This window comes from Folsomia candida, unplaced genomic scaffold (assembly GCF_002217175.1).
Source record: "Folsomia candida strain VU population unplaced genomic scaffold, ASM221717v1 Fcan01_Sc008, whole genome shotgun sequence".
NCBI lineage: Eukaryota > Metazoa > Arthropoda > Collembola > Entomobryomorpha > Isotomidae > Folsomia > Folsomia candida.
Window position 1 is genome coordinate 595765 of NW_019091200.1, and position 13063 is coordinate 608827.

The following is a 13063-nucleotide window of genomic DNA, read 5'->3' on the forward strand; positions in this document are numbered from 1 at the left end:
ATCACAAAAATATGAGAAAATTCATGCCAAAACTATCAAACTACACCTACCACAGTCTACGTGACTTGTACTACTTTATGCATGCATCTCTCCCTCTCTCTGTCTCCTGCTAAATGCGAAAGTTCACTAGAAACTAAAACCCCGGATTCGGGTAGTTCATCTACCACACAAACTATTTCTGTTATCCTCCTATTTATACCATTTCTACTATTACGATACTCTCACTGGATGCTAAACTGAAGAATTGCGACCCGAACTGGGTGAGCTTTCTCTTTCACTCTTTCGCGACTGCTGCCTGCCACCAGTCGTGCTATGGTGTCCTCTTCTTATATACGTCCCAGAATCACCAGGATGACCCTGAACACACACAACACACGGAGAGAAATACACTTCTCCGACGACGCAGAAAAATCGATATGTACGGTACCCAGCAAAACACCACGGATGGTGGTTTCCGTCCGTTGATGGGTCCTGCCTGGTTTCACAAATCCGAATCCTCCTCACCAGAAAATCAGAGTCAGTTGTGTGCTGCTTTTCCCCTCCTCGCCCAATCTCAAGGTCTTGGTCAACCACGACGACGACGACGACGATAAGGATGGAATTGTTTCGTTAAAAGGACGACTCGGTTGAGTTTGTTCAGAATTGACGATCAGCAGGATGGTGTTGCGATGTGCTATCCATTTGGAGGACGAAAGTCCGTACTACGTTGGAGGTGGAGTGGTTTCGGGGGTTCTAGTACTGAGCACGACATGGTCCGATAAGGTTTATGGTGAGTATGAGACTGAATACAATTTGATAAGCTTTCACCTAGCAAAAAATTGTAACAGTTAGTATGTACTCACTTGAATAATGTGTTTACAGGAATTAGCGTAAAACTCGCTTCAAAAGTGGAAGTGGATTGGGACGCGTCGAGACTCTTTAACCCATATCGGACATCGAGAAATGAAGACGTCGCGTTTCATAGTGATTGCCAAATTTTGATGAATAGAAATAATGATGGTGAGGAGTTGAAATTTAAACAAAAATTACTATTAAGATTTTGTCCCAAAAATATTTAGTTTTAAATTATTTGCATTATAAATTGCATGATTTTTAGGAGAACCATCCTGTCTGGCCAACCTCGTCTCGAAACGTACTATAATGATAACCCGTGGCGTTGTTCACCGTTACCCATTCCTCCTCAAATTGCCAAAAGATTTGCCCTGCTCCTTCAATGGAACGTTTGGCCACGTTTCATACAAATTGGTCGTTTTTATTAGAAAACCATTTCGAGAGATGTATATCGGTGCAACAAAATCGATCCAAGTGGCGCCCTTGTTGGATCTAAATGACCAAAGCGTCCACTTCCAACTTCCCGTGGTCGACGAGAGGAAATACTTTCTGAGCAGTGCACGTCCCGGATCTTCTTGTCGTAGTAGGACTCCAACTCCGATAAGCCCGAGTGCATCGGGAGGGTCATCGTTATATTCGCGTCGAAATTCCTCCCCTGCCGTCCCTTCGTCCTCCTCACTAAACGTTGACAGCGATCCACACAATGAAGTGGTCATACTGCGTGTACGACTCCCAAAAACAGCCTTTGTTCCAGATCAACTCATCCATTTCGAGGTGGATTTGGATAACAGATCCAGGCTGAGTTTAAATGGGGCGAGGGCGGTGCTAAATGCGGTAAGAGATTTATTACATTTTTAAATAAGAGAAATTGAAGATTTTAAAATTAACGACCCACTTTGATTACTGGATTTTACAGAATAGCTACTTTCAAATCGACCAAAGTTGTAAAGTTGATTGCCGAACGCTATTGAGATGTCTGGGTCCTGGCGTGGGGCCACATGGCAGAGAAATTTGGACGCACAGCTTCCCTTGTCCACACGTCCTACCAACCGGCTTGGGAACAGGGATTGTGGGGGCAATCGACCTCCAATACTTTGTTCAGGTGGGTCATAATCTGTTAATGATTTTGATGACGGTATAATATGTATGACCATTAAATTAAATTACCAATTTTCTATTCACTAGTTTGACGTCATCATTTCCGAGAATGTAACTTTATCTTCCATCGTGAAAGTGATAATTGGAACGGTGCCCTTTGTGGAGAGCAACCTGTCCAGCTTGATGGCATCCTCGTCAAGTTATTATTATCATCACCACGGGATCACGTCCTCGATGAGTGACGAGGACTATGCGATGAACTTTCTCCTCCTCCCTCCTCCCCCAGAGGCTGGGGGACGCGTGAGTGAGGAGGCGTTGAGGAGACGGCGTCGGTTGGAGGTCGAATCCGCAAAACCACCACCTTCCTACGATTTTCACATGAGGTCGGCAAAATTAGACGTGCGGACGGGAACGCCAGAGTTGGCCGAGACCCGTAAGTTAATTACATACAAATTAGTCAATTAATGTGACAAAAAAGCTTAAAATTTTATAATTTCTAGCCCCACCCAGTTACGAGGAAGCTGTTTCGATGAGTCTTTCCCTCCTGAGAATGAAGAAACATCATCATCACAGGAATAAAAAGAAGTGTCCAAAATTTGAAGATCGTTTTTAAATTGACTGAATGTGTAATAAGAAGAACGTGATCGAAATTATAATAACGAGATTTGTAAGATTATCAAAATACAAATATGTAATACATCAAAGCCAAAAATCAATAAGAAAGATGGATTTACATAAGAATAAGATTGAAAGTGAACTTTGTCACTTAATGATAACACCTAAAAACTTATAATAATAATAAATTGTAATAACAATTATGCGAATAATGAAGGGACAATTGATTGAATAAACAGATAATAAAGTAAGAATTCCCAAATTGTTGAATTGATGAGTAAAAGTAATTGCATATATTTTACTTGTATATGCAAACCGTAATTTAAAACAATGCATTTGTACATTTTGAAATTTTAATTTTATGAAACAGTTAACCTTTACTTTATGATTTTATGAAATTACGATGAAAGGTTGAGAAAATTTTGTTTGACAAAAAATTTTACAACTAATCAATTTAATGAATTAATTTTTATACATTTAAAACTGTTCCGAATTTAAAAATGTTATATTTAAATAATTTGGTCTTTCAAAAATCGGAACAAGTAAAAAATCTGACCACATGGGTGAAGACCCGCACTTCTGAATGGGAAAATAACTTCTCCATCCCGCTACCACATCCACCACGCCAGTTCTCGCAACGGAGCCCCCAAATTGATTCAACTGTCAAGAAAGTGGAGGCCAAACTCGCAGATGGCGACATTCGAGGAGCAATTCGTCTTGCCTGCTCTGATGACACCATAGCCCCAAACGACGATGACACTCTAAGCGTCCTCCGTGAGAAGCACCCGGTACACCCAGAGCCCACAAACTATCCACAACCACTAGCGGATGACTCCGTGATTGAAGCAGTACACGTTCCTGAAGTAGCTAAGGCCGTATCCACTTTCCCCCCAGGTTCGGCAGGAGGACTCGATGGTTTGAGACCCCAAATTCTAAAGGACCTACTCAGCTGCAATCAGGGGGAGACAGGAGAACACCTCGCCCAAGCAATCACAGATTTCTTCAACCATGTGATTGCTGGAAAAGTCCCTGCAAAGCTGTGCCCAATATTATACGGAGCATCTCTCACGGCGCTGAGGAAGAAGACTGGGGGTATCAGACCCATCGCGGTGGGAAATACGTGGCGCCGACTCGCCGCCAAGGTCATCCTCGCTAAGATTACCCCCCAACTTATCGACCACTTTTCACCTCATCAGTTAGGCGTTGGAATAAAAGGTGGCGCTGAGACCGGTGCCCATGCCGCCCGTGTATACTACAACTACCCTCACCACACCCCCAAAGCATTCCTTAAAATTGATTTTAGGAACGCATTTAATGAAGTGAGAAGAGACACTCTACTGCACACTGTTCGTGATAATTTTCCATCAATCTTCCCGTTCGTGTCCCAATGCTACGCTAACCCGTCATCACTTTTCTTCGGGACAACATCTCTCCCTTCGCTTCTGGGTTGTCATCAGGGCGACCCTTTGGGCCCTTCTCTGTTTTCTTTGGTCATCCACCCCATAATCAAGACTTTGGACACAGAGCTAAACGCATGGTATCTCGACGACGGGACTATCGCAGACACCCCGGAAACGGTACTAGCAGCCCTTGAGAAAGTTTCCAGAATGGGTGAAGAAGTGGGGCTTTATCTCAACCACAACAAGTATGAGGTTGGAGTATTGGGGGCGGACGACGACACCATCACCCAGATTTTTCAAGAATTTCAAAATTTTGCCCCAGGAATCCAACTGATAACTAGAGAAAATGCAACATTATTAGGTTCTCCTCTTACCAACGAAGCCATGGAGGCGGTTTTGGCTGCCAAAACGGAGCAATTGGCAACTTTCTCCAAACGTCTCAAGAAAATATCTGCCCACTCAGCTTTCTTCCTCCTCCGAGCTTCTATCTCCATACCTCGTTTAATATACTTTCTCCGATGCTCACCGTCGTGGAGAAAAATGGAGGCCCTCGCTCTCTATGACGCTACACTCAAGGACGCCCTGGAGGGGATCCTTAACTGCTCACTCTCGGAGGCTGCATGGATGCAGTCCTCTCTACCCGTGAAAGAAGGTGGCCTTGGGGTCAGACATGCTGAAGATGTAGCGATACCGTGCTTTCTTTCGTCAGTCTACAGCACCCAACCCCTAATGGAACAAATTCTTCCGGTTTACCTACATGGTTCCGATGCCGCCATTGCGGAAGGAGAGGAACGATGGACTTCTCTTGGCCCAACTAATCTTCCTCCCAACACAGTGAGAGGATTACAGACAGCATGGGAGCGCCCCATCATCGACATCACAGTGTCCCACTTAGTCGTCGCCGCAGCCACGTCTGAAGATACGGCTCGCCTATGTGCTCTTCGCGACAAATATGCAGGAATATGGCTCAACGCTCTCCCATCTCCTCAAATCGGCACCCTTCTCTCGAACGAGGCATTTCGCATCGCAATTTCCCTCCGTTTAGGTTGCGATGTTTGTCAACCCCACACTTGCCCGTGTGGAGCGCAAGTCAGTTCACGAGGATATCATGGTTTATCCTGCCGACGAAGTGCTGGTCGGTGGTCTCGCCACGCAGCCGCTAACGACGTAATCGCGAGGGCGCTTCGATCAGCTGATGTTCCCTGCATCCTTGAACCACCCGGATGTTCACACCAAGACGGAAAGCATCCAGACGGGATGACTCTCGTTCCGTGGGCAAGAGGAAGATCCCTTGTGTGGGATTTTACCTGCGCTGACACCTTCGCACCTAGTTATCTCCCCGAGACAGTCCGCCACCAAGGAGCAGCAGCAACAAAGGCAGAAGATAGAAAGAAAAAATTGTACGCCTTTCTCCTGGACCGATTAATCTTTATGCCCGTTGCAATTGAGACGACAGGTACATGGGGTCAGGAGGGCTTATCCTTCATTAAAGAGATTGGACAACGGATCGCTACCGCGACTGGAGAACCACGCTCCACAACTTTTCTCCTCCAGCGACTCGGCATTACAGTTCAACGTGGAAATGTAGCTTCAATCCTGGGGACACTTCCACCAGGAAAAAAGTTTAATGAAGTTTATTATATCTAAAACTACCATGTATTTTACAGACATTGTTACTCTGTACAGAAATAAGTGTATTTTATTAACAAATTAATTACACAACATTTGGTCTTTGAACTATAAATTTTGATTTCGAAATATTGGAAGACTTTTTTTTTGAAAGAACTGATAATCGAGGTCGAGAGAGTTCAATCGTGGCTGGATAAAGGGAGGGCATCGCTCCTCTTTTCATTTGCCCAGGTACTTTTAACACTCGACTCCAGCCGTACGCTCGCTCTCTTGGAAAATATAATTTTTAATTTACCAACTACAAAGTTTTTACCCCAAAGTGCAATGATAACATATAAAATATACTCAAGTTCTTAAAACCAAGAAGCCATGGCATTGATTTCAATTACCAAATCTCAGACCAATTTTGGTGAAGGGTAAGAAAAATGCGAGCAAATGTGTCTAGGACGAATCCTTCTTTAAAATATCTTTGGCCGACCCACACAAAGACGACTGACGAAATAACTTTGATTCTTTTTAGTTTTTAGAAACCCCCTTTTTACTTTGATAATTTTTCCAGAGATTCTGAAGAGGACAACAACATGCCCCCAAATCGTGGCGTACTTGCGAAGCGTGCCAAACAAGTAAAAAAGAAGGCAGGTCTGCCGATAAAAAAAGCACCACCACCTCCTAAAATCGGACGAAAGAAAGTGGGTGTGCTTGTTCGCTCGGCAGGTGGAAGACTCTACTATCCAAATAGTGGACGACAGTTAAGCAGCGAGTCAGAATATGAAAATAGCGAGTCGTCAACATGTAGCAGTAGTGGATCATCAACAAGTAAGCGTTTTAGACAGATTGGAATTGTCGTCAATTTTTGTATTGCTTGGCGACGATATCATATCAATGATGTCGCCGGTATCAACCGGCGACAATTTGTGTACTGAGATTATTCAAAATCACGCAGGTGTGAGCTCGGCCACCGACAGGGAGGAAGACCAAGAATCTGATTCTTCCAATACCGAGATGGAAAGCGTGGAACAAGGAAAAGGACAAGAAAATCGGATTGATAATAGTGACGATAACTCCATCACCAACACATATAATGATGATCTTAACAACAACAAGGTCGCGACAAAAGAGACAGAGGGAGACGATGATGGGGAAGAAGTTGAAATAAGGTATGCTTTTACTACAAATTAGCGACTAGACATAACATTTTAGAACTGGGTATAATACTAGTTTTGATGTCATAATTGTGCACAGTGAGACCGAAGAACACGAAGCCTCAGTTACCTCGGAAGAAGAAGAAGAAATCGAAGAGGAAGTTGAAGAGCAAGAATCGCCTGGAGATTATAGGAAGGGCGGTTATCACGTAGTTAAAATTGGCGACGTGTACAACAAGCGCTACCAAGTTATTAGAAAACTGGGATGGGGACATTTCTCAACAGTTTGGCTGTGTTCGGACAGTGTCGCGAAGGCGAAAGGACTTTCAGAGTATGTGGCGTTGAAGGTGAGATCCTTTTTTCAATATGCAAATATAACTTGAGGTTAATTATTCATTGGAAGCTACAATTTATTAATTGCTTCTGGCAGGTAGTCAAGAGTGAAGATACGTACACGGAAAGTGCCGAGGATGAAATTAAACTGTTAAGAAAAATCAACCAAGCTGACCCTGCTGATCCAAACAGGGATAAAATTGTTCAACTTTTAGATGACTTCAAAGTGGGTGGGATGCATGGGACACACGTCTGCATGGTACTCGAATAATTATTACAATTACAAAAAGTGTATTTTGATGTCTTAATATTATCCTCATGTGCACCAGGTCATGGAAGCAGTCGGCCCCAATCTCCTCAAATTAATCACCACGTCAAACTATAAAGGGATCCCAATTATGAATGTGCGTTCCATCATTCGTCAAATTTTGGAGGGGGCAGACTACCTCCACACCAAGAGTCTCATTATTCATACTGACCTCAAGCCGGAAAATATTCTTGTACAAGGTGACCAAGAAGATTTAAAACATCTTCACGACGAAGCTCGTTACTGGGAAAAACATGGATTGTCATACAGTCCAGATTCTCTCTGCAATCTTCCACCCGACTTTAATACTCATCCTACAAAGCCACTCTCAAAGAATATGAAGAAGAAATTAAAAAAGAAAGCTAAAAAACAGAATGAAGAATCAATGTCGGGAAAAGAAACGACAAATTCGGAAGAATTGCCTACTTCTTCTACTAGTGGTGAAGGTGCAGGTGGCGATAATCCGAATGCCATGGACCCTGCGTCCTCTGAAGGAGAATCGGCATCAGAAGCTCCACCCATCCCACCCTCCCTCTCAAAGCCTAACCCTGCCAAAGAAGTTTGTGACTTTGTGGTCAAAATTGCAGACTTTGGCAATGCTTGTGAGTTTCTATAATACGTCACAATCGTATACACCTTATTTAACTGCTACCCACCGCTCAGTAGTATTTCTGTACTTTATGATGAATTATTTTTCCCAAATTTTTAGGCCCCACTAGTCACCACTATACTGACGACATTCAAACCCGACAGTACCGCAGTGTGGAAGTGATTCTGGGTAACAAGTACAACACTTCGGCCGATATTTGGAGCATCGCTTGTATCGCATTCGAACTTGCAACGGGCGACTTTCTCTTTGAACCTCATGCTTGCAAAAATTTAAGCTACTCCAGGGATGAAGATCACCTCGCCTTGATGCAGGAACTATTGGGACTCATTCCCAAGAAGATGGCCCTCTCAGGAAAGTATTCCAAGGACTTTTTCGACTCGAAAGGAAAAATGAAGAATGTCAAGAATTATAAGCCTTGGAAGTTGGAAAATATTTTAATTGAAAAGTATTTCTGGGATGACCAATCAGCAAAAGAATTTGCATCATTTATTGAACCCATGTTGAAGTTTGATGTCAACAAGAGGGCCACGGCCAAACAATGTTTGAACCATCCGTGGATCAAGGCGACGAATGACATCATCTATTGGAACAAAATTGAGGAGGAGGATGAAGAGGAAGTTGACGGAGGTGACGACGATGGAGAACAATAGCAGGAGGGTAATGATCACTAAGATTTCCTAAAAAACTTGTAACTCGCGTTATCGTCGCAGCTATTTGTTTGTAGGTCACAAAATTTGAAATGAACTACATATTTTATTTGGATATACATATGTACAAACTAACTCTCACAAAAAAATAAATTGCTTTAATTTGACTCTTTCTTTACATACTATTCGTCCATTGCCTACTTGTTAATTTTTTGGGCCAATTCCACAATATTTTTAGCCTGTAACACTAAAGGCATGTCAATCATATTTCCACGGAAGGAAAATGCTCCCTTTCCCCCTTTCGAGTGTGCTTCAAACTCAGTGATCAATTCTCGTGCCCATTCAATTTTTTCGGGAGGGGGAGTGAATGCTTCTTGACATGGAAGGACTTGGCCGGGGTGGATTATCTGCTTTCCAGTGAATCCCATGTGGAATCCTGATATGGATTGGAGGCGAAGTCCGTCAATATCTATAGGACACCAGTGAGATGATTCTGTCTTTGTCAATATATAATTGAGAGGAATTAATGTCCACCTTTGTAATCTATGTACACGATATCAATAGCTTGGAGTTTAAACGCTTTGGCCACCATGACCAAATATTGGCGAGCGTATAATAGTTCATGACCTTCCTTTGATCTGATTGCGCCTAGATGAAAAAATTTTAAGTCTTTAAAACATCTTTTTGCATTAGAACATTTCAATATCCCAAAATATGATTATTTTTAAACTGCATACATACCGATATCTGCACAATAATCATCCGACCCAAACACTAATGCGTCCGGAATAAAGTAAGACTTGTCCACATTATCCCATGCAAACTGACATATCTTGGGCAGATTAAGAATGGCTTGGGCAGATTCGATGAATATAATGAGATTAATTTTCGTAGCATTCTGGTTACGTCCGGAGGATTTCAATATTTTCCCAGAAGTTTCCAAAAACTGAGATAATTGTTAGAATTTCAGAACTAAATCAATTCATGGTTAAACAGTTTTACGGTATGTTTGTGCACCCATTTGAGTTCGTCGACCGAATCCACTTTGGGAAGATGAATCCCACTCGGAAGATTCTCAGTTGGTAGGATACATTCCAAGTCTTCTTGACAGAGACCACTTTGTACCGAATTTACCCTTACCTAAGGGTAAATATTTTATAAGGTAATATAAGGGTATTTTTACTGAATTTACGGTTAGTTCTGTTGTGGATCCTTCCAAGGGAATTGACTTGTTGTCGAGAATCTGACGAATATTTTTTCGAGCGTCGACCTACAAGATTAATAATAATTATTATCTGCATGCATCTCATCAATTCCTACCTTCAACAACTTGCCAAATTCATAATGCATGCATGTAGTTACGTAGTAAATTATTTGTTGGTGACACCTTTTTACTAATGGCGACTCCATCCTCACAATCAAGCACGATACAGTCTGCCCTCAACGTAGGAATCTTTGCTATTTTGCGGACATCATTGCCTGGAACGTACATCACTGCGCGCCGTGGGGTATATTTCTTTCCAGTCTAATAATAGAAAAAAGCTTGACAATGAAGGCCAAACTAAAAATTGCAACATTTTCAAAAGACACTACTAATACTATAAGGCATACCATTACGGAAATCGGTGTGGTTGCAAATGTTCGATTTTTAACCCATGACAATGGTAACGATCCTCCTCCTCTTCCGACTGCGCTTATTACGGATGGACTGAAACATCGTGTCCTCCAAAATGTTCTGATAAGTAGAGTCTAAAAAAGAGTGTGAAATAAAATTATCTTTGCCATGAATTTTCGAATTTTTATGTATTTTTTCATGAATTAGACGCTACGCGCATACTCAATACGTGGTACGCAATACTGCACAATCTGCCTTCACCCCGAACACCGGCAGCCGTAAAACAGTGCGTCTCTCACTCACTCTTTGCACAAGAAAAGCAAAATTTCTTCCGGAAGGTAACCAGATTTACAAAAGTTTTGAAATGGAAACGATAATAGAGCAACAAAGACGCTACCATGAGGAACGGGAACGCTGTGTGGACACGATGGTGAAGGATTTCGTTCACAAGAAAAATTCGGTAAGTTTTGAAACACTTTTTCGTCCGTCGTTCAGTTGATCAGTTTTTGACACTGAAATAAAATCCCACGAAATGACTGGACAAGACAAGACTACAACGCCATGAAATTAGAATGAAGATGGAAATTTTAATTTTCGATGACCAATTTTTATGAAAAATTGAAAAGAAGTACAATAAAAAATATTTTTTCTGGTTTTAATATAGCATCGAGACCATATAAACTCTGAACACCGGGTGAGGATGTTGTTGGATGTGAGTATAACACAGTTTTTATTGATGAGACGATATGATAAATCTCAATATGATTTTATTTGGTATTTTTATGTTAAAAATAGCGATACATGGCATGCACCGATTCTCTCAAAGAACTCTATGAGGACAATGATATGCAAAGGAAAGAAGAAGTTCAAGCATTATCCGGCCCGAATGAGTTTGTTGAGTTTTACAACAGATTAAAAGGAATCAAAGAGTTTCATCGTCGTCACCCAAACGAAGTTTCTGTCCCAATGTCTGTAGAGTTTGAAGAATTTACAAAAATGAGGGATTCAAATGCCGAAGAGTACATGAATCTGGTCGAATTCACGGATGAAGAAGGATATGGAAAATATTTAGACTTGGTAGAACATCATGTAAAATTTGTCAATTTGAAAGGAGCCGAAAGGATGGATTATATTTCTTACGTGGAGAAATTTGATCGTCTATTTGAAATTGGGAGGGATAAGAAAGGATCAGTCGAATATAGGAAATACTTGGAAGGGTTGACAGAATATTTGTACGACTTTTTAACAAGGATTAATCCACTCTCGGATTTCGATGACATTATGGAAGACGTCAAGATGGAATTTGAAAGTCAGTGGGAAGCTGGTACATTTCCGGGGTGGCCGGTGAGTGGATTATATTATTTTTTATTTTGAATTGTAAAAAACGGAAGTAATTTTTGGTGGTTTTGTGGACAGAAAGAGACTCATACTGGAGCTTTGACACATACCGGGGCGCATCTTGACCTATCCGCGTTTTCAAGCTGGGAAGAATTAGCAACTTTGGGGTTGGACAGATTAAAATCTGGACTAATGGCATTGGACATGAAGTGTGGAGGGTAAGTTATTTTTTGGAGGATTTATTATTTGAAAAATTAATCATTATGCACCAATTAAGTATCAAATCACTGAATATGTAATTGTAGCACGCTGGAAGAACGAGCTCAAAGATTGTTTAGCACGAAAGGTAAATCTTTTGAAGAAATCGACCCAACCTTATTTGCCAAAGGAAAAGGCGGAAGGAATCGTAAAGGAGTAGAAAAACTGGATAAAGGAAAAGATTTTGAAAAACAGAAAGATATTGCAGCTCTAGAATCACAGATTTATAGGTGCATAAAATTAATAATTGTTTTGGTGGGAGAAAAGATGTCAATATATTTGAAATTGTATCTGTTTACAGGTTTGCGGAAATGTTATCTGAACAAAGGGCGGGTACAAAGGAAAATGTAACTCGGAAACAGGCTAGGACAGCGGGAGAGAAGGAGGACTCTGAGGAAGAAGATGAACCCGATCACTCTGATGAGGACGATGACGACGATATTCCATACAATCCAAAGAACCTTCCGTTAGGATGGGATGGAAAAGTATGACCCAATATTAATTGTTTACAATTATTGTGAATACATTAATTGGACTACTTGATTTATGTATTACTCTTGTTTCAGCCAATTCCATACTGGTTGTACAAATTGCATGGTCTCAATATCAGTTACAATTGTGAAATTTGTGGTAATTTTACGTACAAGGGGCCGAAAGCGTTTCAGCGTCATTTTGCCGTAAGTTGGTTGACTGCTAGATATTACTGCTTATTTAAAATGAATGCATTGTTTCTAAATTCTTGATATTTTATTCAACCAGGAATGGCGTCATGCTCATGGGATGCGATGTCTTGGTATTCCTAATACGGCCCATTTTGCTAATGTGACCATGATTGAGGATGCACTAGGATGTGAGTTTTGTCATGAAATTAGATATTACGAACGATACATAAATTGCATAACCGAATAATTAATTACCTGTGTTGCAGTGTGGGATAAAATTAAAAACCAGAAAACCTTAGAACGATGGCTACCGGAAGTGGAAGAAGAATTTGAAGACTCGATGGGGAACGTAGTTAATAAGAAAACGTTTGAAGATTTGAAACGACAGGGTCTTTTGTAAATACCGTTGTTAATATTATGCTATAATTTTGTAGATTTATGTTTTTATCAGAAATAATAAAAACTAAAATGACATTTTATAAATTCTGACACTTTTTATTGGTGGGAGAATCTGTAATTTACACATTTATGTATACATCAGATTCATCAAAAGTGCGAAGGGAAATTGCATTGCATAA

General features: G+C 41.1%; 5 protein-coding genes across 6 annotated transcripts; 4 read left to right on the plus strand and 1 right to left on the minus strand.

The window, feature by feature from the left end:
- The first annotated feature begins 226 nt into the window (after nucleotides 1–226).
- On the plus strand, nucleotides 227–2806 carry LOC110853294. The gene is made up of 6 exons (XM_022101544.2): nucleotides 227–769; nucleotides 862–999; nucleotides 1097–1665; nucleotides 1748–1933; nucleotides 2017–2362; nucleotides 2430–2806. Exons 1-6 carry the CDS (start codon nucleotides 658–660, stop codon nucleotides 2540–2542), a joined length of 1464 nt encoding a protein of 487 aa, XP_021957236.1. The 5' UTR covers nucleotides 227–657; the 3' UTR covers nucleotides 2543–2806.
- Nucleotides 2807–3044: 238 nt separating this feature from the next.
- On the plus strand, nucleotides 3045–5591 carry LOC110853130. Its single transcript, XM_022101373.1, has one exon. The coding sequence runs from the start codon at nucleotides 3045–3047 to the stop codon at nucleotides 5589–5591; it is 2547 nt and encodes an 848-aa protein (XP_021957065.1).
- Nucleotides 5592–5741: 150 nt separating this feature from the next.
- Nucleotides 5742–8794, plus strand: LOC110853538 (SRSF protein kinase 3). Its single transcript, XM_022101812.2, has 7 exons — nucleotides 5742–5989; nucleotides 6133–6389; nucleotides 6517–6730; nucleotides 6816–7062; nucleotides 7146–7307; nucleotides 7378–7957; nucleotides 8065–8794. Exons 1-7 carry the CDS (start codon nucleotides 5943–5945, stop codon nucleotides 8613–8615), a joined length of 2058 nt encoding a protein of 685 aa, XP_021957504.2. The 5' UTR covers nucleotides 5742–5942; the 3' UTR covers nucleotides 8616–8794.
- On the minus strand, nucleotides 8679–10756 carry LOC110853540 (citramalyl-CoA lyase, mitochondrial). 2 transcript variants are annotated; one of them, XM_022101814.2, is made up of 8 exons: nucleotides 10625–10756; nucleotides 10224–10361; nucleotides 10000–10137; nucleotides 9805–9882; nucleotides 9630–9752; nucleotides 9354–9558; nucleotides 9147–9260; nucleotides 8679–9081 (listed from the first exon to the last, which is right to left on the minus strand). In XM_022101814.2, exons 1-8 carry the CDS (start codon nucleotides 10625–10627, stop codon nucleotides 8810–8812), a joined length of 1071 nt encoding a protein of 356 aa, XP_021957506.1. In that variant the 5' UTR covers nucleotides 10628–10756; the 3' UTR covers nucleotides 8679–8809. The 2 variants fall into 2 exon arrangements, with proteins under 2 accessions (XP_021957506.1, XP_035710196.1); XM_035854303.1 differs by lacking the exon at nucleotides 10625–10756 and adding an exon at nucleotides 10450–10572.
- LOC110853539 (splicing factor 3A subunit 3) lies at nucleotides 10501–12974 on the plus strand. Its single transcript, XM_022101813.2, has 9 exons — nucleotides 10501–10687; nucleotides 10892–10939; nucleotides 11023–11571; nucleotides 11644–11783; nucleotides 11871–12053; nucleotides 12125–12308; nucleotides 12390–12500; nucleotides 12583–12673; nucleotides 12752–12974. The coding sequence occupies exons 1-9, from the start codon at nucleotides 10592–10594 to the stop codon at nucleotides 12883–12885; spliced, it is 1536 nt and encodes a 511-aa protein (XP_021957505.1). The 5' UTR covers nucleotides 10501–10591; the 3' UTR covers nucleotides 12886–12974.
- The last annotated feature ends 89 nt before the right edge of the window (nucleotides 12975–13063 follow it).